This window comes from Eurosta solidaginis, chromosome 3 (genome assembly GCF_040869045.1).
Source record: "Eurosta solidaginis isolate ZX-2024a chromosome 3, ASM4086904v1, whole genome shotgun sequence".
Taxonomy (NCBI): domain Eukaryota; kingdom Metazoa; phylum Arthropoda; class Insecta; order Diptera; family Tephritidae; genus Eurosta; species Eurosta solidaginis.
The window spans coordinates 244976487-245001821 of NC_090321.1; the positions used below are offsets into that span (position 1 = coordinate 244976487).

At 36.9% G+C, this 25335-nt stretch overlaps 1 protein-coding gene across 27 annotated transcripts in view; it reads right to left on the minus strand.

Moving 5' to 3' along the window:
* Positions 1-25335, minus strand: part of Trpm (transient receptor potential cation channel, subfamily M) — a 793755-nt gene that overhangs the window by 183685 nt on the left and 584735 nt on the right. For all 27 annotated transcript variants that reach the window (XM_067775779.1, XM_067775781.1, XM_067775778.1 and 24 more), the window contains one exon: positions 6910-7072. In XM_067775779.1, the coding sequence (XP_067631880.1) occupies positions 6910-7072 (163 nt within the window). The remainder of the gene's footprint in view (positions 1-6909; positions 7073-25335) is intronic.

Genomic DNA, 25335 nt, shown 5'->3' on the forward strand with positions numbered 1-25335 from the left:
AGCTGTCAGCTTAGTTACAATTTGTAAGTTGAACTTTGCTATAACTTTTTTGAATACTGAAAGTTTTGTTGCGCATTTACACAACTATAACTGTTTCTTTCACTTCCGTTAGCTACCCTGTAGAGATTTTAATTTAATTGTATTAAATAATTTCACAACGAGCCAAGAACTATTTTAAAATTTTACTGGTGTAAGTTTGTCCTTATAAAAAAAAACTTAGTTTGCACCTAATCAGGCAATAAACAATCCTTAAAATAAAAGCTCAATAAACTAAGTAGTCGAGTGTTTTAACTAATCGAATAATTAAATTTTAAAATTGTCCGTCCTGCTGTCACGTTGTTTAAATTTTTCCCAAATTATTAAATAAATTATAAAATTAAAAATTACTTGAAATAAATGTTTTCATACATTTGAAGCAATACGGGCAATCCCCGATGAACTCATACGAACAGACAACATTTGTTTAATTCGTTGTAGTTCTATAAATAGAACAAAAATAGCAACAATACCAAGTTTCTCTGAAACCGCCTTACAAACATGCATAACTTCAACACATAATTACATACGAAGTATGTGATGTGTAGAAGAATATATGCAAAAGAAGGCAATTGGGAAAAACTTTACAACAACTAAGGTATAACGTAGCTGAATGCGTTTGTAACCATTTCAACTATCGTAGGAGTGCGGGTTCGACTCCCACTACCGGTAGAAGAGGCTTTGAAGAGATTTAGAAGGTATAATCGAAACAGCTGTCGCCTTGTCCATCCTGATGTCACGATGTTTAAATTTTTCCCAAATTATTAAATAAAATTTATAAAATTTAGATTAACTAAATCAGATTATCCGATACAACAAATTTTCGACTAAGCAGAATGATTAATCTACTAATTAATTAAACTTTGATTAATCATAATTACAGCTCAATTAATCATCATTGCCTTAGTTATGCCCTAAAAATATTAGGATGCTTTTGGGTTAACATCATATATATTATTTCTAATTGCTGTTTTTATGTACGGGTCCCTTTTTCGCTCTTAATTGGAATCCAAATCTATAAATAAAGTTTTGGTTGTAAAGCTGAAGATTCGGGCTATTAGCGGACTTTGGGCAATTTTGGTCGCAGAGCTTTTGTTTGGCTATATTTTATTAAAATAATTTGTTAAAAATAAACAATTGTGAGCACACAAAGAAATATATTTGTACTATGGCAATATTGCGAATATCTGCACTGTATTACTGGCAGTTGCTATCTTACGCTAGATGAAAACGCAAGCTGTAAGTTTTATTTGATTGATAGAACAGCTGATTTTTGTTGATATTTGATAAGGCACTTTTATATTGATTGCGCAAGATGCGCACGGGTCCGGCTCGTTTTTACAAATATTGATTATAACAATGATAAATTAATAAGGTAGTTGTAATAGTTTGTTAAACAAAATGTGCGTACCTAAATAATCACTAAAAATTGTATGTTGATTAATTGAGGGGATGTGTGGAATAACGGTATAACTCCAGAATCAACCTTTTGAGAAAAGTGAAAAAAACTTAACAATGCAGATAAAAATAAATTTATAATAATCCTACTTGGTAGGATTTTAGATAGTATGATTCTTTGATAGGAAAAAGTAACAAATTTTATATATACATAATTTTATTAGAAAATGGATGATTTCTTTTTTTTTTGAGTTATACCGTTATTCCATAGATCGAATATCAAATATTTTGATTGAGATACTTTATTAAACAAATAGCAGATACATTAATAACCATTGTTAAATACATTATATTCTATTATTTAGATGTGCTTATAACTTTTTGTTATTTCCTTTTGTTATTTTTAGCAATCTTTTTTTACTACTTTTATCATTTTTAAACTTTTTCTATTTTTAACAATGGAGTTCTCTGTCTACTTAGTCGTTTTTGGAACCGCTTCAATTCTTTTATTTTTCAGTTCATTCTGGTCTACGACATTGAATATATTTTCATACCATTTCGATGCTTCACTACTGCAAAATTTTATTAGAGAGTTATACCGTTTTTCCATAAATGAAGCTAATATCTTTGTTAAATATCACTATTATTTCCTAAGATTAATATGGTATATGTATGTAATTGTGCTCTTTTTATTTAGTTGATTTATGGAAAAACGGTGTAACGCGACTTATACCATTATTCCACACATCCCCTCAATTATAGATTCATTGAATAATCCCGCTTTTATTAATCAAAAATTAAGCATTTCTTAATCACAATCTTTTCATACTATCTTTTTAATGATAGACAACCCTTTAGTGCGACGAACAAAGCGAAACTTGTTTAAATAACTTATCAGAAAATAAATTTAATCGATTAATGATTCGAGACTATTTACAATTTTACTAATCAAAATGATTAATTTTCTGAATAACTACAACTTGATGTATCATAATCTAACGAATTTGAATATATAATTCAAGAATCTCTTCAATAATCATAAAGATTTTCATAAGTTGATTCATACGTAGGTTGAGAAAATGGTTTTAAGGGATTGCGCCAATGGGATGGCAATCAATAAAGACTTCACACAGTCATCATTGATGAATAAGAATTTTTAATTCCTTAATTAATGCTTTTTATACTTATCATAGATTTACTAAATTAATTAGTACTTAAAAATGTTTTTAACTGTCACAAACTTCTTCACATGTTAACTAGTGCTTAGTTTAAGCAAACAATTTATTTAAATGCGGGATTAATCGAAAAAGACGAATAATCACAACAAGCGATTAATCAGAAAATAGTCACTATGCAATCGAAAAACTCAACTGAAATATATTTACTTTTTTTTTTGTATTTATTGAATATATCATTAATAACAAGCTTATTATCTACTTGTAAAAAAATCTAAATCATGGAGCATAAAAAAAACATGCCGCCAATATTAACAATCTGGACATTTATATTAATCATAAAAGTCAATTAATCGCGTATCTCTTTTATTATTTACTTTTTTTTGTAATGGAAATATTTTTATTTAAATTTTTTATCGAAAAAACCTTAAAAAGCTGTCTGCCAGCGTATCAACGACAGTCACGAGAAAAACAAAAAGAATATATCAAAGATAACGCAATGGTAGGTTTTTTCTAAACTGTTATTTTAAGGCCCACTTGCAGAACGACAAGTTAACTTTTTAACTCAGAGTTACCTTGACATGAGGGGTCGAACTCATACATTTTTGAAAAATTTGTTTAATTAACACTGAGCTGAAAAATAGCTTGCCTCTGCAAGTTGACCTCAGTAGATAAGTGATCATCAGCTATAAACTGGCATACGAGAAATTACTTGTTTCTGATCACCAGTAATATAATGGCGGCCAACGTGTTGAAACTTCTTTTGAAGCCAGTCATCGCAAAAGAGTGGGGCTGCAAAGTTGCTGAGATCATGTGCGAATCCTACGATATAAGATTCACAAAGTTGTTCGTATCTTTAAAGGGAGCACCCTTAAGACACATGATGTGCCCACTAATTGGGCACTGATTCTGGCGTCAAAGTTATAAAGTTATAAAATAGACTTCGTCAGTAGCAGATGTAGGAAGTTCAGGGTGCAGGAAAACATGGTAAAGCGCATTCTGTGTTCGTATCCTGCGCTCGCGCGGTCAAGGCTTCAGCCACTGAGGGCGGTAATTAAGCTAGGCAGCTAATGCCAGCAATTAAGCTAGGCCCGAGAAACCTTATGGCATTTGCCAAAAGGACGGAGTTGTTTTATAACATAAGTCCTGGTACATTATTGGTGTTTTTCCGTGTGGTCATCAAACAAATCTGACAACATTCTGAACATATTTACTCTATATAGTGTCTTTATTGACCGACCAGTTCAACCCAACACAGTCATCCAAATTTCATTAAAAACTATATAAGCATTTTTATAGCCAGGTTCTGAGCAGTCCTTACCATATATAGCAACAAATAGGTATATACTTCCGCGGTCCCATGAAAGACCAACACTTTTCTGTTCCTGGCGTGGAAAACAAGCACAGTTCGTTATTCGCGTGTAAGACTGGCACAACTCAAACATGAACCGTGTTAGTTTCCCATGGATGTTTGACATGTGCTAGTCTTCCATGGGAACAACGATATGTACCTAATCTTAATATATAAAAATGACGTGCCACTATGTTTAGCGCAAATGGACTCCTAAACTACTGAACCGATTTTGAATTTGTTTTGCTTGTGTAGTTTGATCTAACTTGAAAGATAGGATAGGTTATATCTCAGTTTATAGTCGCAATATTAGTTTATTGCAATTTTTTTGTTTATACGTAATAATAAAATGTTACGTATACGCACCGGCACTCACATTTTCAGATGTGCTGATATACTTCCGTGTAATTGGTTGGTGTTTAATCTGCATTTCGTTTTAATATTATAGTGAAGTGTGAAAAATAAAATTCTATATATATAAAGTAAGGAAGGCTAAGATCGGGTGTAACCGAACATTACATACTCAGCTGAGAGCTTTGGACACAAAATAAGGGAAAATCACCATTTAGCAAAATGAACCTAGGGTAACCCTGGAATGTGTTTGTATGACATGTGTACCAAATGAAAGGTGTTAATGATTATTTAAAACGTAGTGGGCCTTAGTTCTATAGGTGAACGCCTTTTCGAGATATCGCATGAAGGGTGACTCTAGAATGCCTTTGTACGATATGGTTATCAAATTAAAAGTATTAATGAGGGTAGTAGCCCTTAGTTGTATATGTGAAGGCGTTTTCGAGATATCGACCAAAATGTGGACCAGGGTGATCCAGAACATCTTCTGTCGGGTACCGCTAATTTATTTATATATGTCATACCACGAACAGTATTCGTGCCAAGATTCCAAGGGCTTTTGATTTCGCACTGCAGAACTTTTACATTTTCTTCTACTTAATATGGTAGGTGACACACCCATTTTACAAAGTTTTTTCTAAAGTTATATTTTGCGTCAAAAAACCATTCCAATTACCATGTTTCATCTCTTTTTTCATATTTGGTACAGAATTATGGCATTTTTTTCATTTTTCGTAATTTTCGATATCGGAAAAGTGGGCGTGGTCATAGTCGGATTTCGGCCATATTTTATACCAAGATAAAGTGACTTCAGATAAGTACGTGAACTAAGTTTAGTTAAGATATATCGTTTTTTGCGCAAGTTATCGTGTTAATGGCCGAGCGGAAGGACAGACGGTCGACTGTGTATAAAAACTGGGCCCATTTTCACAGAAAACAGTTATCGTCATAGAATCTATGTCCCTACCAAATTTCACAAGGATTGGTAAATTTTTGTTCGACTTATGGCATTAAAAGTATTCTAGACGAATTAAATGAAAAAGGGCGGAGTTACGCCCATTTTGAAATTTTCTTTTATCTTTGTATTTTGTTGCACCATATCATTACTGGAGTCGAATGTTGACATAATTTACTTTTATACTGTAAAGATATTAAATTTTTTGTTAAAATTTGACTTCAAAAAAATTTTTTTTAAAAGTGGGCGTGTTCGTTATCCGATTTCGCTAATTTTTATTTAGTACATATAGTAATAGGAGTAACGTGCCTACCAAATTTCATCATGATATCTTCAACGACTGCCAAATTACAGCTTGCAAAACTTTTAAATTACCTTCTTTTAAAAGTGGGCGGTGCCACGCCCATTGTCCAAAATTTTACTAGTTTTTTATTCTGCGTCATAAGCTAAACTCACCAACCAAGTTTCATCGCTTTATTTGTCTTTGGTAATGAATTATCGCACTTTTTCGGTTTTTCGAAATTTTCGATATAGAAAAAGTGGGCGTGGTTGTAGTTCGATTTCGTTCATTTTAAATAGCGATCTGAGATGAGTGCCCAGGAACCTACGTACCAAATTTCATCAAGATACCTCAAAATTTACTCAAGTTATCGTATTTACAGACGGACGGACATGGCTAAATGAATTTATTTTTTCACCCAGATCATTTTGATATATAGAAGTCTATATCTATCTCGATTAGTTTATGCCGTTACGGATTACCGTTATGCGAACAAAGTTAATATACTCTGTGAGCTCTGCTCAGCTGAGTATAAAAAGGAAGGCTAAAATGTGTGTTAGTTGATCGCCAGTGTTTGACGCATCTCGGTCAATTTTGTTCAAACTTTCACACAAGTTGCGTAAACCTCACGCGGTGGTTACTGCATAGGTTTGGTTGCGATCGACGTACAGGGTCTCGAGATATAGGCCGAAACGTGGACCCGATTACCCCTAGAATGTGCTTATAGCATATGGATAAGAAATGAAAGCTGTTGATGAGTGCTTTAGTAGAGGCTAATTTTCATACCCCTGGGTGACTAGGGTCTCGAGATATAGGCCAAAACGTGGGCCAGTGAATGCCTAGACAGTGGATATGGATATCAAATGAAAGCTGTTGATGAGTGCTTTAGTACAGAGTAATATATTATCCAGAGACGTACTGGGACTGGGATTAGGACTAGGACTGGGTGAATAAAAGGATTAGGAAAAAGTGGAGAGGGGGGGGGGGGGGGGGGGGCAGAGTCAGACGGAAAAAGCTTATTAAAATTTATGCAGATAGGCCAACTTTAGGGCAGGACAACGTCTGTCGGGTCTTCTAGTATATGTATAAGATTTACTAATGCTATTATTAACAACCTGAAGCAAGGTTCCTTACAACATTTTCCAACAGACATTAATCAACAGAAAACTTGAACAAATATTTGTAGTTGGTTGGCGAATCGCATCCTAGTTCAGGGATTTTTACTTACTAGAAAGTTGCCTGCTGGCATTCATTTACTACAATACTCGTTATGCACCTTTTTACTATAAATATTTAGATTAAACTATGAGTGACACATATTTTATGTGCTGGTTATTAATCACCATCATTGTAGATGTCTTACCTGTGCTTTGGTTGGATGTGCACCGCCTTGAAATTCAATTGTACCATATGCATCGGTAGGTTGTGCACGTGTGTGCTTTTGTGGCAGCCAGGGGTCACCGGGTGTACCACTTTCGATGCCCGGTATAGTTTGATGTGTTTGACGCGACTGACCGCAACAACATCTGTGGGAAGGCAAAAGACATGGGAAAAGTTGTAAATCGATTTATGAGGAAGTTCTATATACTATTGAAGATTTATTTTTATATAACAAAAGAACAGGTAAGTATATAGACACACATATATAAAGAGTTGTTGAATAAGGTACGTAGCATTTGTAGTATGATTTTTATGACCTTGGACGCATACTTTGGCAATTGCGTAGCAAGAAATAAATAAACATTTCTTTATCCAAAGAGTAGTAATGCATACATAAATTTGTGCCCTAAATTCCACTAGAGACAGTTCGCTTCTTCTTTTGAACTACGCATTTTTATCCATACTAAGGAGTCCTGATAGATGACGCAAAGCTTTTCCAAAGTGGCTCCACTTTAACAGATTTCAATAGAAAAAGAGCCAGAGAGTGTCAAAACTAAGCTCATAGTATTATTATTATGCTAGTCTACTTCTTCCAGACTGTCTGCATATTACACCATATTGCACTCTAACTGAGCCTACCCGATACTAGTCCAACTTTGGGTGTAATGGTGGATTTCATAAGCCAAGAGGGGCATTCGAAGTTGCTTATTTCCTTCTCTCTTTTTTCAACTTATGGGCACCGATATGTGGCTTCTAAGTGGATTTCCAGTAAACTAGTATAATGAACAGAAATAAATAAGCATCGCAACATTGCATCGAGTAAAAATTCTGACTCTGAAATAGCCGTTAATTCCAATCCACCCATTTCATTTTTAAGGGAACCACATCAAGGAAGGGAAAAGGCCGTCAAGAGGACTAAAGTCGCTCCGATCAGCTGCAGAGAGTGGCGAGATACAACATATCTTGGGAAAAGGCCAATCGGGCTCCGTACCAAAATTTTCCAGGGATCCCAACCATAAACCCTTTACGGGAGGAATGGCGACGCATAGGGAAGAGAGAAAGGGATCTATCGTAGGATGCATAATGAGCTTAAGTCACAACTCAGCCAATTATTCCGAGGTCCGTTCTTAATAACGACAGCAAGATATTTAGATTAAGCGAGATTTTGAGAGACGCGACATTTCCGTAACCGTCGCCATTAGCGATAAGTGGCTACCTGCTAAAAAGAAACTAGCTCGGACCCTTGAGAAAAAGCTTTTGAAGATGTTGGCTGCGCATGACAGTTGAAAAGATGATTTTTATCCTCCTCTGTAATGGCTGGAAATATTAATCTGACAACAGAGTTGCGTTGTTTCTTTTTTGCAGCGCATGCAAAAAGAAAGAACGAAATATCGATATTTTGTACTTATGTATGTAAGTATGGTATTGTATCTATGATGTGTTAAAAAATAATTATTTTTATTTTTCCCAGGCACTTTCAACAGATGTAAGCTTCAAATATAAATTACTTTTGCAACCTATGCAGCTAAGTCTAGGGCATAGCAAGCTTGTGAAAAATTTAGAAGCCTCGCTTCTTATTTCTTATTTAATTGGCGGCTTTATGTACAGAGTGCTGACAGGCCCTTAAATATCTCCACTGGGTATCATTTAAGTCGGAATACCATGCTCCTTGGTTTCGAGTAATATGGTAATGCTATTTGTACAAGTTTTACTTCACCACCCTGAGGATACATAATAAATATGAACCAGATAACGCATTAAATGGGCCTGCAATAACTGCAGGGGCCTCTCTTTACCGAATATGACACCGTAACGACTTCGAGGGCGATACGCTGACATAGACTTATGATGTTGAAATAGATCGTGCAAATTATTCTGCACCACGCAAAAGGAAATAACGGGTGTTTCTGGTGAGGGCATAGAAATCTTACAAAATGACTTCTATGTATATCTTTCGATATGCAAAATTTAAATCACGAACAGAATAATACATTTAAAAAAGGAAAGGTTTTCTCGAATACTCCGAGCGCTATCTCGTCGTATTTCTGCACCGTACACAAATTGCCTACTCCCATATGACATTATTTTCGCCGTTAATGCTGGTTCTCAAATTGATGAAAATCTTTACACTATATTTTTACAAGCTGTATAGGTAAAACTTCCCAACCTACATTACTAAGCCAACAAAAAACGGAGCAAATCAAGAATTTACTTTTCTTCCCACGATACGCACACAACAATCAAATGTTGCTTATTTGTGGTAAACCATTTCTCTTCGGTTGATATAATTGGTTTTTTCATTCTTGGTAAAGCAAATATGTACTTGTAAATATCACTTACGTAAGTCACGACTTGGCAGTTTGTGTGTAAGGACAGCAAGAATATAGGATGGAGGCATATGCGAGCACGCGATGGGAAGTAAACACAAGTCTGCTACGTATAAATATTTATACTACATACACACACATTCCCATTAGCAATCAGCTGGGTTGCACAATCTAAAAATTAGCAGGCAAGAACGTAATTTTCTCGTACACGTCTACGCGACTCAACGATTCTGCCACTTCTTCAGGGAGCTTTTTACACTTATTTTAGTCAGTTGTATTTTATGCTGGCTTGGGGCTACGCGTTTGGGTGCCTGCACCTTTGTAAATCCCGGGACTCCTTGAAGAAGACATGAAAACTTCGAAACGCTTAAGAGGGTAAAGATTAAATAAATTTCATCATCAAACAAACAATTATAAAAAATTCTCCGTATATAGAATTTTATTTTAACTAATTTCTGGTAAGTATGACTGAGCGATCCGCGGAGCGGATATACCGTTTCCTGCACAGCGTACGTGCCAATTAAAAAGGGCCTGGCTTTTAACGGGTGGCGTAGTAAAACTGGTTTCTGGGATCTGCCCTAATCCCAGAAGCTTTTTCGAGGACGAAACCGGAAAATCCTATAAAAACCCAGTACCTAAGTTATGAAATACCAATATTCTCTTGACAATTACTAGAAGCTTTCTAGGACCTACTTTCTGCTGCTGAAAATGCCCACTGAGATATAGAGGGGAGGGTGATAGACCCCACGAACATCCCATAATTTTTTCACATGCATAGGGTGCCTTCAAAGACAACTTATGGTTCAATTTATCTTGGAATTTTTATCGGGACATAAGGCCTCTTAGTAAACAAGACAATATCTGTTTTCTCCGCGTTGATGTTTAATACGACATAAGATGCCAGACAACTGCAACGTTATCTGCGTACGCCGTTGCATAGGCCGTGGGAGGTAAGGTCTTAGTAAGTGGCCCTTCAGGAAAGAACTCTGCACTCGTTTAGTCTAGCAGTAGTGCTTAAAACATCCCGTAAAACAACATCTGCTCATGCCGAAAAATTCACGGGTTACTCCTCAAACCACCTAAGCATTAGGTTGCTAACAAGTGTACACAGCAGTGGCGATTAAATTATTATTTTAGGCCATTCCGTGATCGCTCTAGTCTGGGTCCGGCGATTTATACTTAGAGAAAGTCTTAATGCTAAGCGTTATGCTAAGCGTTTTACGCTTATAGATGCTCAACAGATACTTATACTCGTACATGCACTCTTCATTTTCCGAGACCTCTGCCAGCTTAAACGTTTATTTTAGAAGCGTTCCAAGAAGATTCCTTCCTTCACTATGGGACTTTGCTTTTCTTCTGAATCTTCTCAGCTGTGCTATACGCAGTCGAGAGCGTCTTTAATAGGAAGTTATTGGATTCCTCTAGATTCTCATGTAGTGGTAATCCCTTTGGTTGTCCCAGTTTTGTTTTTACATGTTTCATCAACTTGGTCCAGCTTGTTGAACTAGGGTTTCTAAAAGTTGTTTCGTTCTCTACCCCCGCTGGGGGATCCTAAAGCTGATATAGGCATGGCCTGAGAAGGATGGCCTATCAAGGACCCTAACGTCATGCATTTATATATCACAGAAAGGCTTGAGCGGATTGTAAACTCGCTCAGAAATGCGATGTTTTAATTTTCACACAGACAACCAAAATAATCTGTAGAACAGGAGGCTTTGCAAACACTCACGGCCTTCACATTTTTCAGCTTCCCGAATCTGTGAGCAAGTTTTATCTATCTAGGGATATGACAGCTATCTTCTAAAATAGTTTCTTTTCATAACATGTAAGGCAGTTTCAAAAAACGCTAGGAACTCCATCCGTTCCATGAGCGGTCACTTTATATCGGTGTTCGGTACCAAATGAAAAAAATATGTTTTTTTCATACCAACTACAAAGAGATATGTTTGCAAAAAAAAAAGACGAGAGTACCAAGTACTCGTAGAATGCGATCTTTAAGCTTACAGGTGTACGTCTAGGAAACTTATGTTTGCAAGTAGAGTAGAGCTCGCCCAGGGGCTAAGTTAAACTTCATCAGTAACAAATAGTTTCGGGCTTTTTGCTCAAAGCTCCGCCAGCTTCTAATCAGTAACAACCTATATCGAAAATTATTGTTTTATTGTCGGTTTTTTATTGATTGCGAATTATTATCGTCGAGTTTTCGATTTATTATCAGCTTGATATCGACTTTTTATCAGCACTTCATCGCATTCTTATTGGTTTCTTATTGGCTTGTCATCGAAAGGTTACAAATGTGTCGTCGATTTTTTATAGTAGTTTTATAGGAATCTGCTTTATAACAAACCGTTGAGTCGTCGTTTACAAGATAGTAAAGTGCCGATAACAAATTGACAATACTTCGATTAGAAATCGAAAACTGTTCGATAGCAAATCAATAAATTTTTGATAACAAAATCGATAACTTTTCGAGAACACGCGGATAAGAAACTAGTAACACTCCCATAATAGATCTATAAGTTTCCTAAAACATACTGGCATCCTGTTTATAATATATATCGATAAGTTTTAGGTAAGTAATCAATACATTTTTGAAAACAAATCGTAACTTTTCGATAACATTCCGATAAGAAATTTGTAACAGTCCTATAACAAATCGATAACACATTAACAACACATCTTTAATTTATCAAAGTTAAGTCTAAAACTTTTCGATTAGAAACGGATAAATCGTCGAAAAAAATAGTTAAAATTTAATTTATTTTAATTTATTTTATAACATTTTGTTTTATTATAATTTATTTTATTTTAATTTGTTTATGTTTGATTAATTAATTCAACTAGCTATGAAATCTAGTTGTTATTGTAGATTTAAATTTATTTAATTTAATGTACAGCTTATTAAATAATTTGGGAAAAATTTAAACAACGTGACACTAGGACGGACAAGGCGACAGCTCTTTCGATTATACCGTGTAAATTTTTTCAAAGCCTTTTTTTCTCGGCAGTGGTGTTCGAACTCGCACTCCTACGATAGTTGAACTGTTACAAACACATTCAACCATGTCATGCCTTAGTTGTTGTAAGGTCATCCCAAGTGCCTTGTCTGTCCTGATGTCACGTTGTTTGAAATTTTCCAAAACTATTAAATAAATTAATTTAATTTAATTTAGGTTAACTTAAATTAACTCAATTTAGGTCGATTTAATTTAGTTTGATTTAATTTGCCAATTTAATACCAATGTTACATATTACGCATATGCTTATACATTCTTAAATCATCACCCATTAAACATACCTCTCACAAATATTACGCTCACGCTTACGCTTGCACTTGCATCTTACATTCAGGATTCCCCAATGCCGTGAGCAAAAATGTTTACAAATCAAAATAGATAGCCAAACAACACATTCTGATGCACATTTCTTTTCTCTCGTTATTTCTCCATCAATTAACGGCTAAGCACATCAGCTTACGAATGTAAGACTCCCATAGTGCTCCTAGCTGCTGCATGCAAATCTATTTTTTTACGTTGTTTCTACATTCATCCATTTTACAGCCGTCAGCTGTACACTATTCATTCATTCTGCCTTGCAGTTTTCATTTATTTATTCAAAATCTCTTACTAAGTGCTAATTAATTGTTTTTACTAAACTTTATGAAATCTAATTAGGAAAGTGTATGTGTTGAAAGTAAATGTCATCCAGTGTGAATATATGTGAGTGTTTATGCGTGTGTGTATGTGTGCGTGTGGGTGCAAATATGTTGCATTGATTGTGCTGCTTTATTTACATCTTGAATAGCACTTAATCAAATTAATTAGATTTGCTAATTTAATGAAGGCACTTTGTGGTCAAATGCTTATAAAATATTTGAATATTATTAGTTTGGGAAATTTTTGGTTAATTTGTATGAATTAAGCGGGGTTTGTCTTTTAAATGTATGAAATTTTATGTGTGAAGCAATTTTTTTTTATTTTTTTTTTGTAATTATTTGGGAAACATTGGGACAAGGCGACAGCCGTTTCGAATATACCTTGCAAATTACTTTAAAGCTCTTTCTCCAGGAAGTGCAGTATATATACATTTAACCCCTATCAAACGATTCAACAGTTCCATAGTTCCTGAGTGCGGCACTTTTAGATCGAAGATATTCCTATACTTACACATTTATATGTAACGATCGAAACTTGGAGATATGAACAAAGGTCAGTATGTTGCGGGACAAATCGCTACCTCTCTTACATTCAGCAGGTACAGTTTTTACAAATCTGTTACCCAGAGCAAATAAAAAAGAAATCGGAGCCTGAATAACCGAAATGTTGGACGGGGACAAACAAACCAATGTTTGGGTGAGTCTTACATATTAACCTCCAACACAGTGAAGCGGCGTCGAGCGAACACGTCTTTACTATTGATGTGGTTTCGGTTTGATTATAATACACTAGCCATGGCTCTGATCTGAAGGGAGGGTTTCTACAAAATTTCAAAAATGTTTTGGCACAGTTATTCAAACAAAGATTATCGACTGTATTGCTGTCTTTGGATAAACCTCTTACCAATGGCACACAAGGTGGTTTCGCTAGTAAAGCGAACAGAGTTTAAGAAGCACTTCTCTCCTTAAAGGAGGGTAAAGATATTTCTTAATATTTTTGGTGGTATTTAAGTTGCATTAATCAGTTCACATTGGTTCATGGCGACCGCCGCAAAGTGGCATTTTTGCATGATTTAGACGCGAAAAATTAATAACACACTGAAAAACGGAAGTATTTCATACAAACCAAGTTTATATGTTTGTATGTCTTACCCACTTTCAGTGAGGATAGGCGCAGGGGGATGGGGCGTTTGGGGGGTTGGACCCCCTCCAAAATTTTTGAATTTATCCCAAACAAAAACTTTCTTATATCCTTATCTCGTTCTTTTGTTCACAGTTGAACATACCCATATTTAAATTTCTTATCTTCTTCAAGCCATGAAGCAAACTTTCCAAGAAAATAAATTTTGGTGTAATTCACTTGAATCCATCTCATACGAAGCTTTGATAAAATAATTCGAACTTTACTGCAGCATTCATCATACAATCCTAGTCTATATTTACACCTTCCCTAAAACAGTACACACGTGTTCTAAAACGGCTTTATCCTTTTGCTTTTGGGCACGTTTTGCAACCCACACCTCATACAACTCCCACTTTGTTATCGTCATTACAACGAAACGGGGACATACGGGGATGAAGAATCATTTCAATTATACGTAATAATATTGAATTAAAGCAGAAATACAAAAATTATTGTAGTTCAGCGTGGTTCAAACTTTTGGAAGACTTTTCTTTTCACGGTCATATATATTTTCAGCAAAAAAATAATACACATTACAAAACTCATAATTCCGTCAAAAATACTTACCCAAAAAACATTTGAACACTTGCAAAATAATATAATTACGTGTAGATTTTAAATAACCAAACAATATTTTAGCTTTTGTTTCACCACAAAGTTTTATTTAATTTTAAACCACGCGTTATTTCACTTCTGTAAATTGCACTATTTAGCGCGTCATCAACAACTCACAGTTTAACAGCAGATTACTCAATGACGAACAATAATTATAAGAAATGATCATTACCGTTATATACTATGGACATTTTAAAAACGAACTTCATTCAAATAAAAAAAAAAAACATGTGACTTGAAAATGTTTACTTTTTCGCGCCTAAACCAAGCAAAAATTCCACTGTGCGCCGTGGTGTGATGGTAGCGTGCTCCGCCTACCACACCGAAGATCCTGGATTAATGCCCCGGTCAAAGCAACATCAAAATTTTAGAAACAAGTTTTTTTAATTATTGTAAGCGAAGTCGATCATCGGTAGTATTTGACAAGCACTCCGAGTGAATTTCTGCCATGAAAAGATTTTCAGTCAAAACTCATCTGCCTTGCAGATGCCGTTCGGAGTTGGCATAAAACAATTAGGTCCCGTCGCGCCAATTTGTAGGAAAAACTAAAAGAAGCACGACGCCAATTGGAAGAAAAGCTTGACCAAAAATCTTGTCGGAGGTTATCGCGTCTTACATTTATTTACTTTTATTTTAATCAGCTCACATTTGCAAAGCTCTGTAAATATTTATCCTTCTAACATTCATAGTTGAATTAAATTACCTCATCAAAAATTCAAAACTTAGAAAGCAGAAGTTTGTTGAGGTGGAAATGCTTTTTTAGAATTTGATAATTTCTCAAATTGAATCTCTGCCAACTAGCACACTTTATGTCAAATAATTCAAAGTGGAACTTGTACAATGCCTAGCTATTCCTATAACAAGCACTCTGTCGTCAACCTAAGAGAATCCAGTCATAGCTCACTTCCCTCCTCTATACGTCCGCCACCAGGTTATCTAGGGAGAATCGAGGAATATACTGCTTCATCGCATTCCGAAGTCTTAAGATGTCTATCTGTAACGAATAGGATTAAGATAAGTAGTTTCACCACTTTCCTTCCTAATGTCTTTAACTATGCCTAAAGCGACTATATCTTTAGAGAGAACTTCAGCTTTCGCCTTTACTCAAGTTCGTATGGCAAAGACAGCCGGGAATGACGAGATCAAGGCCGAGCTTCTTTCCCAGCTTACGGTGTTCTAGTAATTTTCTATTCACATGTTATACTTTTTCATATTTCCTAAAAATTTTCGGACATACTTCTGTCATATCGATTCCGAACGACATTTACAAAGGATGAAATACTCGCCAAACCAGTGCCTTGGGCTGGTGCCCAATTCCACTGTAACCTGCAATCGCACGTTCCCCTACGTCTGCATTTTCAGTTTATGCCGCTGCTCGGACGCCACATGGTGGAGTATTTGATCAATCTAGCTGGCCAAAAGTCGATTTTGGAATTTTTTTTTTAAATATACTCCCTGGCATATACCCCAAACCCCATCTGCTAAGTCGACGGAGCTAACAGCGCACATCTAGAGTTGTATAAAAATTGTGTGCAGTTCGATGTATTTTTTGAATAAAAATTAATATACCCTTCCAACCTAAATACTTGTTCACTTGTTTGGCTTTAATCAAATCTAGTTGCATTTTATTTTAGGGCAGGTAAATTTGTTTTTACTTCATATGTTAGATTTTTTATACCACATGTTTTAACTGATTTCTTCTACTCATAATACTACTACTTTTCAATATTAAATTTTATAGAAACATTGCAAACAAAAAGATAAGACCCCCAGCGGGTTAGTGAGTTAAAATATAACCGCGGTAGGTATGCCTGTCGTAAGAGGCGACTAAAATACTAGATTAAAGGGGTTGTGTAGCGCAGCCTTTTCAGGTTGCCAGCGCAATATATAGCTTCTCCAAACCCAATTGTCAACCTCACCTTCGAGCAGCGAATCCCGTTTCACTAACAGACGAGGCTTAGGCGACCCCAAGCTCCTCATGGAACTTGGGGGTGGAGAGGGAGGGATGGCCTAAAGGTTTATGTGGCCATATAAATCGTTCCCGAGATGGTCGGGCTAGCACCTTAATGGAGCTGTGTTACCGGAGCGTACCGGATCTGTATGCGAGAAAGGACCATCACATCGATAACTCTTCGGGGAGTAACATTATCGTACAACAACAACAAAAACAGCAAAATGTATGTGGGATTGCATGCCTTAACGTGATATCCCTAAACGTGCCATAAGGTACGATCCTGCAAATACACTAATATGCAACCTTGCACAACAACCCTTTCTTGACGAACGACAACAAAACGAGGACAGCATAAAACGACATTGACGAACGAATGGACAGTTGCAATTTGAATTCGAGACGACACGGACCGCCTAAATATAAGCCAATCTAATTAGTTCGGCTATAAGTATTTTTATAATTATTCTACACTTCAACAGTTTAAATATTGAATAAAATAATAAATCCACTACATTTTAAACGGTCATGTGTTTAATTTAACTGTGACTCTACAAGTGGTGTCAGGCGTGGATCGCAATCCTGCCAAGTGAACGTGATCAAAATCACACAATTTTATTTAGCATTGTTTGCTGTATATACACATATACTAAAATCTGTTGATTATAATCATAAAACCGTGGCGCTAAGTAACAATTATAATCAACTCAAATCGAAAAACTAAACAAAAAAGAAAAACATTTTGTGCGTGTGTGGACAGATGCGTTGCTGGCTAATTGAAGTGTAAGAGCGAGTACGACGGAGTGTTACATACAAAGAAGGCAGTGGCCGACGAAGTCGAGAATACAAAAGAAGAGTGGGAGTACGAGTGTAAGACGAAAGGGCAAACGCAATGTAGTTGTGTGTTCATTGCAAATTGGTATAGGCTAAGTATAAGTAAAGTAAAACGAATGTGTTTGTAATGCAAATGAAAAAGAAACAACAACAAAAATAATAATAAAAATTTTGAAAGAGAAGATTGTTCAGGAAAATTAAATGGTAATGTAAAGAGTTAAAACGAATTGGAAACTAATATGTAAAGTAGAAAAAAAAGTGGTGTAATCAAAACAAAAAGCCAATACAAAAATAATTTAAGCAGTGGTAAGAATAGTAAATAAGTGAAAGAAAGTCAAAAGAAGAAGAGGTAAATTGAATGTATTAATCAAAACAAAAGAAAAGTAGAGAATTGTGCTTTACTAAAATTGGTAGAATATCTGAAGAAAAGCTAGTAAGCAAGAAGAAGAAAACGAATGTGTTAATCAAAACAAAAGAGATGGAAAAGAATACACACATATTGAAATGAGTTATTGAATGTGAAAATCAAAATATTAAAGAAAAAAAAATAATAAACTGTGAAATCAAAAACGACTAACTGTAATAAAATAATGTTTGTTATTGTTTAAAAGAAAGCTAAAACTAATTCAATAAATAACACATGTGAGTACAAGAAAAATCATTTAGCAATTTTACTCCTAATAAATATTATTTTAAATTCATATTTCTGAAAATATTTTACATTTAGATTCGGTTATAATAAATTAGTATATAATAAGCTCGACATGGACAGGGAACAAATTTTCACATTAACAGTAAATGAGTTGAAAGAGAAATTGGTAGCTGTCGGACTTCCAACGACTGGACGCAAAGCTACCTTGCAGGATCGGCTTTGTGAGCACTTTGGCCTGACCATCGGTGACGACGATGGGTCTGACAACAGTAATGATTCGTTTCAGAGCAACGTAATGCAAGAAGGGGTGGGTAGTCGTCCGGCCTTCACATTGCGTGATATAGAAAGTTCCCTGACATCGTTTAGTGGTATCGGACATCCCTCGGTTGAGGAATGGCTTGACGATTTTGAGAATAATGCCACGGCTGTGCAGTGGGGTGATTTGCAAAAATTTATATATGGCAAGCAGCCGTTAAAGGGTGCCGCTAAAATTTTCGTGCGCAGCCAACGCGGAATAAAAAGTTGGTGTTTGCTGAAGGAAGCACTAAAGAGTGAATTTGGAGTTATAGCTTCTTCTATTGAGGTGCACCGTGAGCTTAGGAATCGTAGGAAACGTCCAAACGAGGACTATCGGGAGTATCTATATAGCCTTATGGAGATAGGCAGGCCCGTAAATTTAGACGACAAAAGCCTCATAGAGAATTTTGTAGAAGGTATTCCTGACTCCAGGGCAGGAAAAGCAAATTTGTATCAAGCTAGGTCAGTTGCCGAGTTGAAAGCACAGATTATAATATATGAAAAGATACGATCAAGTCGTCAGGTTAGTTCAGGTGTGTCGCAGGGAAAACGTGAGGATTCCAACAAAAATACAGGCAAGTACAGTCGCAAGTAACTGATACCAAGCGATGTTATCGATGTGGTGAAGTAGGTCATTTAGCTAATGGCTGCCAACGCGAACGCAAGTCGACATGTTTTGGCTGCAACCAAACTGGGCATCGCATTGCTGAGTGTCCGAAAAAAGAAGCTAAAGTCAAGCAAGAGACGCCTCGCGTCAACACTTTAGAATCGGTGCGTGCTTCATCCTCTATAGGATGTGTTATTTTTAAAGATCTGACAATAAATAATTTCACATTTTCGGCGTTGCTGGATACAGGGTGCGACCTGTGTCTCTTGAGATACGACGTTCTCTTGATGCTAGGAGATATTGACTTATCTGGGGAACGACACCAGTTAAGAGGCATAGGCAATAGTGTTCTTCATACAGTTGGCGGATTCAATATCAAATTAAAAGCAGATGACGTCGAACTAGATGTAACATTTCACGTCGTCCGTGAGCGAGACATTGTGTATCAGGCAATCATTGGCAACAACGTTTTGAAACAGGTTGACTTGATTGTTTCGGAAGACAAAGTCGAGTTTAAGGCGAAAGGTAAGTTGAAACCAACTGAGTCTCCTGGGTTGAGGGAGCCAGAGTTAGAGATGTGCGTATTGCAGGAGTTTAAAGACTTGTCGTTATCAATCGATATAAAACCTAAAAACGAAGTAAATATTAACCTATCCCACCTAAACAGCGCGCAAGCTAAAGAAATTGAAACTGCTGTGAAAGGTTATTCGCCGATGAAGCATCAGGAATCCCCAGTTGTGATGAAAATTTGTTTAACTGATGATAGTCCTGTTTTTCAAGGACCACGTCGAATGTCATACTCTGACAGGTGCATCGTTGACAATCAAGTTGCGGAGTGGCTAAGGGAAGGCATTATCCAACCCAGTGCCTCAGAGTATGCATCGCCAATTGTCCTTGTACCGAAAAAGGACGGTAGTAAGAGATTGTGCTGCGATTATCGTCGTCTTAATGAGAAGATAATCAAAGACAATTTTCCCATGCCGCTCATGGATGATGTGATTGAGAGGCTGCAAAGTGCACGCGTATTCACAACCTTAGATTTGAGAAATGGTTTCTTCCACGTCCCAATCGAACCAGCATCCAGGAAATACACTTCGTTTGTTACCCACCAAGGACAATTCGAATTTTTGTATGTTCCCTTTGGAATTTCGAATTCTCCTGCTGTATTTACCAGATACATTCACGCCGTGTTTAGGGATCTTGTTGGGAATAACACTGTAGTAACATACATGGATGATCTTATCATTCCCTCTAAGGATGTGGATCAGGGGATAATAAAGCTGAAGGCAGTTTTAGATCGGGCAGCACAGTTTAATTTGCACATTAAGTGGGAAAAATGTCAATTTCTCAAAACAAAAGTAGACTTCTTAGGGTATATAGTGGAGGGAGGTACGATAAGACCATCAGAAGGTAAAACCGAAGCAGTAAAGACTTTTCCGATCCCAAATGACAAAAAAGCATTGCAAAGGTTTCTCGGTTTAACGTCTTATTTCCGCCGATTTATTGAAGGGTATGCAATGATCGCCAAACCATTGTCTGACCTTTTGCGTAAAGACGCCAAATTTGTTTTTGGGGAATGTCAACAGGCCGCGTTTCAGCAGCTGAAGGTAGCATTGATCAGTGCACCGGTTTTGAAACTTTATAACGCAAAAGCCTTTACTGAGGTTCATACTGACGCGTCTATGTATGGGTACGGAGGAGTACTCCTACAGAGAGACAGTGAAGACCAGCTATTCCATCCGGTCCAGTATATGAGCCGAAAGACAAAACCGGTTGAGGAGAAGTACCACTCATATGAGCTGGAAGTGCTAGCTATAGTGGAAGCTCTGAAGAAATGGTGGGTATATTTGATGGGAATTCACTTCAAGATTGTCACGGATTGCAACGCGTTCACCATGACAATGAAGAAAAAGGACGTCCCTCTAAGGGTAACTCGTTGGGCAATGATGTTACAGGACTACGATTACGAGATCGAGCATCGTAGTGGCACCAAAATGCGTCACGTTGACGCGTTAAGTAGGGTAGCCTGTTTGATGCTAGAGGATTCATTAATCTATAGACTCAAACAAGCTCAGCAGCAGGATGAATGGATTCGAGCGATTTGTAAGGTCTTGGAGAGAGAGACGTACGAAGATTTCTTTATAAAGCACAACCTCTTGTATAAGGAACTTATAGTAGTACCCTCGGTTATGGAAGACGAGATAATAAGAACAGCACACAAGCAGGGGCATTTCTCAATAAAGAAAACCCAAGACGCTGTTGAGAAAAACTTTTTCATACCACAGCTTAACTCAAAAATGCAAAATCGTAAGGAGTTGTGTAGAATGCATTGTTACTGACGCGACGGCTGGGAGGAAAGAAGGTCTGCTGAATCCCATAGATAAAGAGACCCGTCCTCTAAGCACTTACCATATCGACCATGTAGGGCCCATGGAGTAAACAAAGAAGGCCTACAATTATATTTTGGTTGTGGTGGATGCCTTTTCCAAATTTGTGTGGTTGTACCCAACCAAAAATACTGGTGCTGAAGCTGTCGTTGACCGTCTTTCCAAACAGGCAGCGAATTTCGGGAATCCTAGGCGTATAATAACAGACCGTGGAGCCGCTTTCACAGGTAACCTCTTTAAAGTATACTGCGAAAAAGAAGGTATTGAGCATTTATTAATAGCAACGGGAGTTCCGAGGGGAAATGGCCAAGTCGAGCGAATGCACCAAATAGTTGTGCCAATGTTGTCAAAGTTGTGCGCGGAGGAGCCGAAATGCTGGTATAAGCACATAGAAAGAGTTCAGCAGGCCATAAATAACACTCCAACGCGTAGTACAAAGTTTTCACCTTTTAAAATATTGACGGGGTGTGATATGAGGGTAACCGGGTTGTCGGAATTAAATGAGTTTTTACAGAATGCAGCTTTCGATGAGCTAAATTTAGAACGTGAAACTATACGGGAACAGGCCAAAGAAAATATTGCGTTGATGCAGAAAGAAAATAAACGTAGCTACGATGTTAAAAGAAAAGAAGCAGTGAGGTACAAACAAAACGAGTTAGTTGCCATCAAGCGCACTCAATTTGGGAGTTGCCTTCGGTTAAGGCCGAAGTACCTTGGCCCTTACAAGATTGTGAAAGTTCTGGCTCATGATCGCTACGAGGTAGAAAAGGTTGGTGAAGGTGAAGGTCCGGGACGAACGACCACAGTCGCCGAGTATATGAAAAAGTGGGACCCATCGTTCGAGCCGAACGATTAGTCAGGATGGCCGAATGTGGGATTGCATGCCTTAACGTGATATCCCTAAACGTGCCATAAGGTACGATCCTGCAAATACACTAATATGCAACCTTGCACAACAACCCTTTCTTGACGAACGACAACAAAACGAGGACAGCATAAAACGACATTGACGAACGAATGGACAGTTGCAATTTGAATTCGAGACGACACGGACCGCCTAAATATAAGCCAATCTAATTAGTTCGGCTATAAGTATTTTTATAATTATTCTACACTTCAACAGTTTAAATATTGAATAAAATAATAAATCCACTACATTTTAAACGGTCATGTGTTTAATTTAACTGTGACTCTACATGTATATCTTTTTTGCATGGCATATCATGTCAGTAATTTTTTGGCAATACATAACCTTGTGTTTGTTTCAAAGTTTAATAACAAAAACGGCGGCGCATACCCGCGCTTGTTTGAGTGGTGATCAATTTTGTAAGTGGTATCAGTCCGCTATTGGCAAAATGTGGCAACCTTGTGAAAACATCCTCAGTGGTAACACCTAGGTGAAAAGTCTTAAAGTGTAATACTATATCAATGTACCAAATTTGACTCAAATCGGTTAAGCCGTTTCCGAGATGGTAGTGGATATATAAAGGAATATAAAAAATAAGGTGAGGTGGCAACCCTGAGCGGCAACCCTACTTAAAAGTATCAATAGAAATGCCGAGTAAAATACCTTTCGTTTGATACCCATATTTAAATACACATCTCATGTAATGCCAAAAAATTACCCCGGGTTCCTCCGAAACCGGGGGCTCGATCCATAGTTATTCTGCGCAGAACACCGTGAATTTACTGTCAAATATTTCCTTTCATAACAATGAAGTGAGACAACTACTTTTTTAACAGAAATAACTGCTGTTTTAGTTTTGGCCACCCCACCGTACTTGATTCCTTTACAATAAAAAAAATAAATAAATAATAGCAGTATCATTTGGTCAATATGCACATAATAGAAGAACGTTATCCAATTTTTATTTACGAACACTGAACCAAACACTTTAGCAGCAATTATATGTACATCGACCTATCGCAAAGCTCCTCCCAACAACATGCCGAAGTCGACCTTGTGTAAGTTAGCTGGGCGAAACAGACATCCAGGAGATTCGCAAATATTATTTGAATTACGTTGTCATATTTTGGGCTAGTCATCTTTACGCTTTCTTTATTTTTTTATTTCAATAAAAATGGTATGCACCTGAAAAACCATTTCTGTAAACAATGATTGCCTTAAATTCACTTATGGTTTTAAAAACGTTAAATTGCTTGTTAAAACAAAAAGCTAAAGTACCTTGGAGTATTTCACAGTTTATGGGCACATCCTCAGAAAATAAACTTCAAAAAGTTTGCAACCTTTTCGAGCAATAAACCTCACAAACACTTTGTTTGCCTTTCATTCTTTGTTAAAAATTTTACGATTTTTAATATCAAATATTTCACGCTTTGGCAGATGGTCATAAAATTGTGGTACGCTATGAGTGTATTTTATTACATTTACATAATTTCTGGTATTGTTGCCAAAATGTAGGCATTCAAATAAATTTATTATACTCAACTGGTCATATACAGAAGCAGTGAAAACTTAAAGCATTCAAAGTGGCCTACCATTTGTACGATTTGGCCTTCTTTACATTTCACCCACCAATTGATTTAATTGGCTAATCCATCAAGTAATATTTAAGTGTCAGTAAAACTTTACTACTTTATTTAAGAATGTTAATATACAAACTTAGAGAGAAAACAAGTAAGGAAGGCTAAGTTCGGGTGTAACCGAACATTACATACTCAGTTGAGAGCTATGGAGACAAAATAAGGAAAATCACCATGTAGGAAAATGAACCTAGGGTAAGCCTGGAATGTGGTTGTATGACATGTGTATCAAATGGAAGGTATTAAAGAGTATTTTAAGAGAGAGTAGGCCATAGTTCTATGGATGGACGCCATTTAGGGATATCGCCATAAAGGTGGACCAGGGCTGACTCTAGAATGTGTTTGTACGATATGGGTATCAAATGAAAGGTGAAGGCTTTAGTTCTATAGGTGAACGCCTTTTCGAGAAATCCCCATAAAGGTGGACCAGGGGTGACTCTAGAATATGTTTGTACGATATGGGTATCAAATGAAAGCTGTTAATGAGTATTTTGAAAAGGAGTGATCCTTAGTTCCCTAGGTGGACGCCGTTTCGAGATATCGCCATAAAGGTGCACCAGGGGTGTCTCTAGTTGTACGATATGGGAATCAAATGAAAGGTGTTACTGAGCGTTTTAAGAGGGAGTGGGCATTAGGTCTATAGGTGGACGCCTTTTCGAAATGTCGCCATTAGGGTGGGCAAGGGGTGACTCTAGAATGTGTTTGTACGATATGGGTATCAAACGAAAGGTGTTACTGAGCATTTTAAGAGGGAGTGGGCATTAGGTCCATAGGTGGACGCCTTTTCGAGATATCGCCATTAGGGTGGGCCAGGGGTGACTCTGGAATGTGTTTGCACGATATGGGTATCAAATGAAAGGTGGTAATGAGTATTTTAAAAGGGAGTAATCCTTAGTTCTATAGGTGGACGCCTTTTCGAGATATCGCCATAAAGGTGGACCAAGGGTGACTCTAGAATGTTTGTACGATATGGGTATCAAACGAAAGGTGTTACTGAGCATTTTAAGAGGGAGTGGGCACTAGGTCTATAGGTGGGCGCCTTTTCGAGATATCGCCATTAGGGTGGGCCAGGGGTGACTCTAGAATGTTTTTACGATATGGGTATCAAACGAAAGGTGTTACTGAGCATTTTAAGAGGGAGTGGGCATTAGGTCTATAGGTGCACGCCTTTTCGAGATATCGCCATTAGGGTGGGCCAGGGTTGACTCTAGAATGTGTTTGTACGATATGGATATCAAATTAAAGGTATTAATGAGGGTTTTAAAAGCGAGTGGCCCTTAGATGTATATGTGAAGGCGTTCTCGCGATATCGACCAAATGTGGATCAGGTGATCCAGAAAATCATCTGTCGGGTACTGCT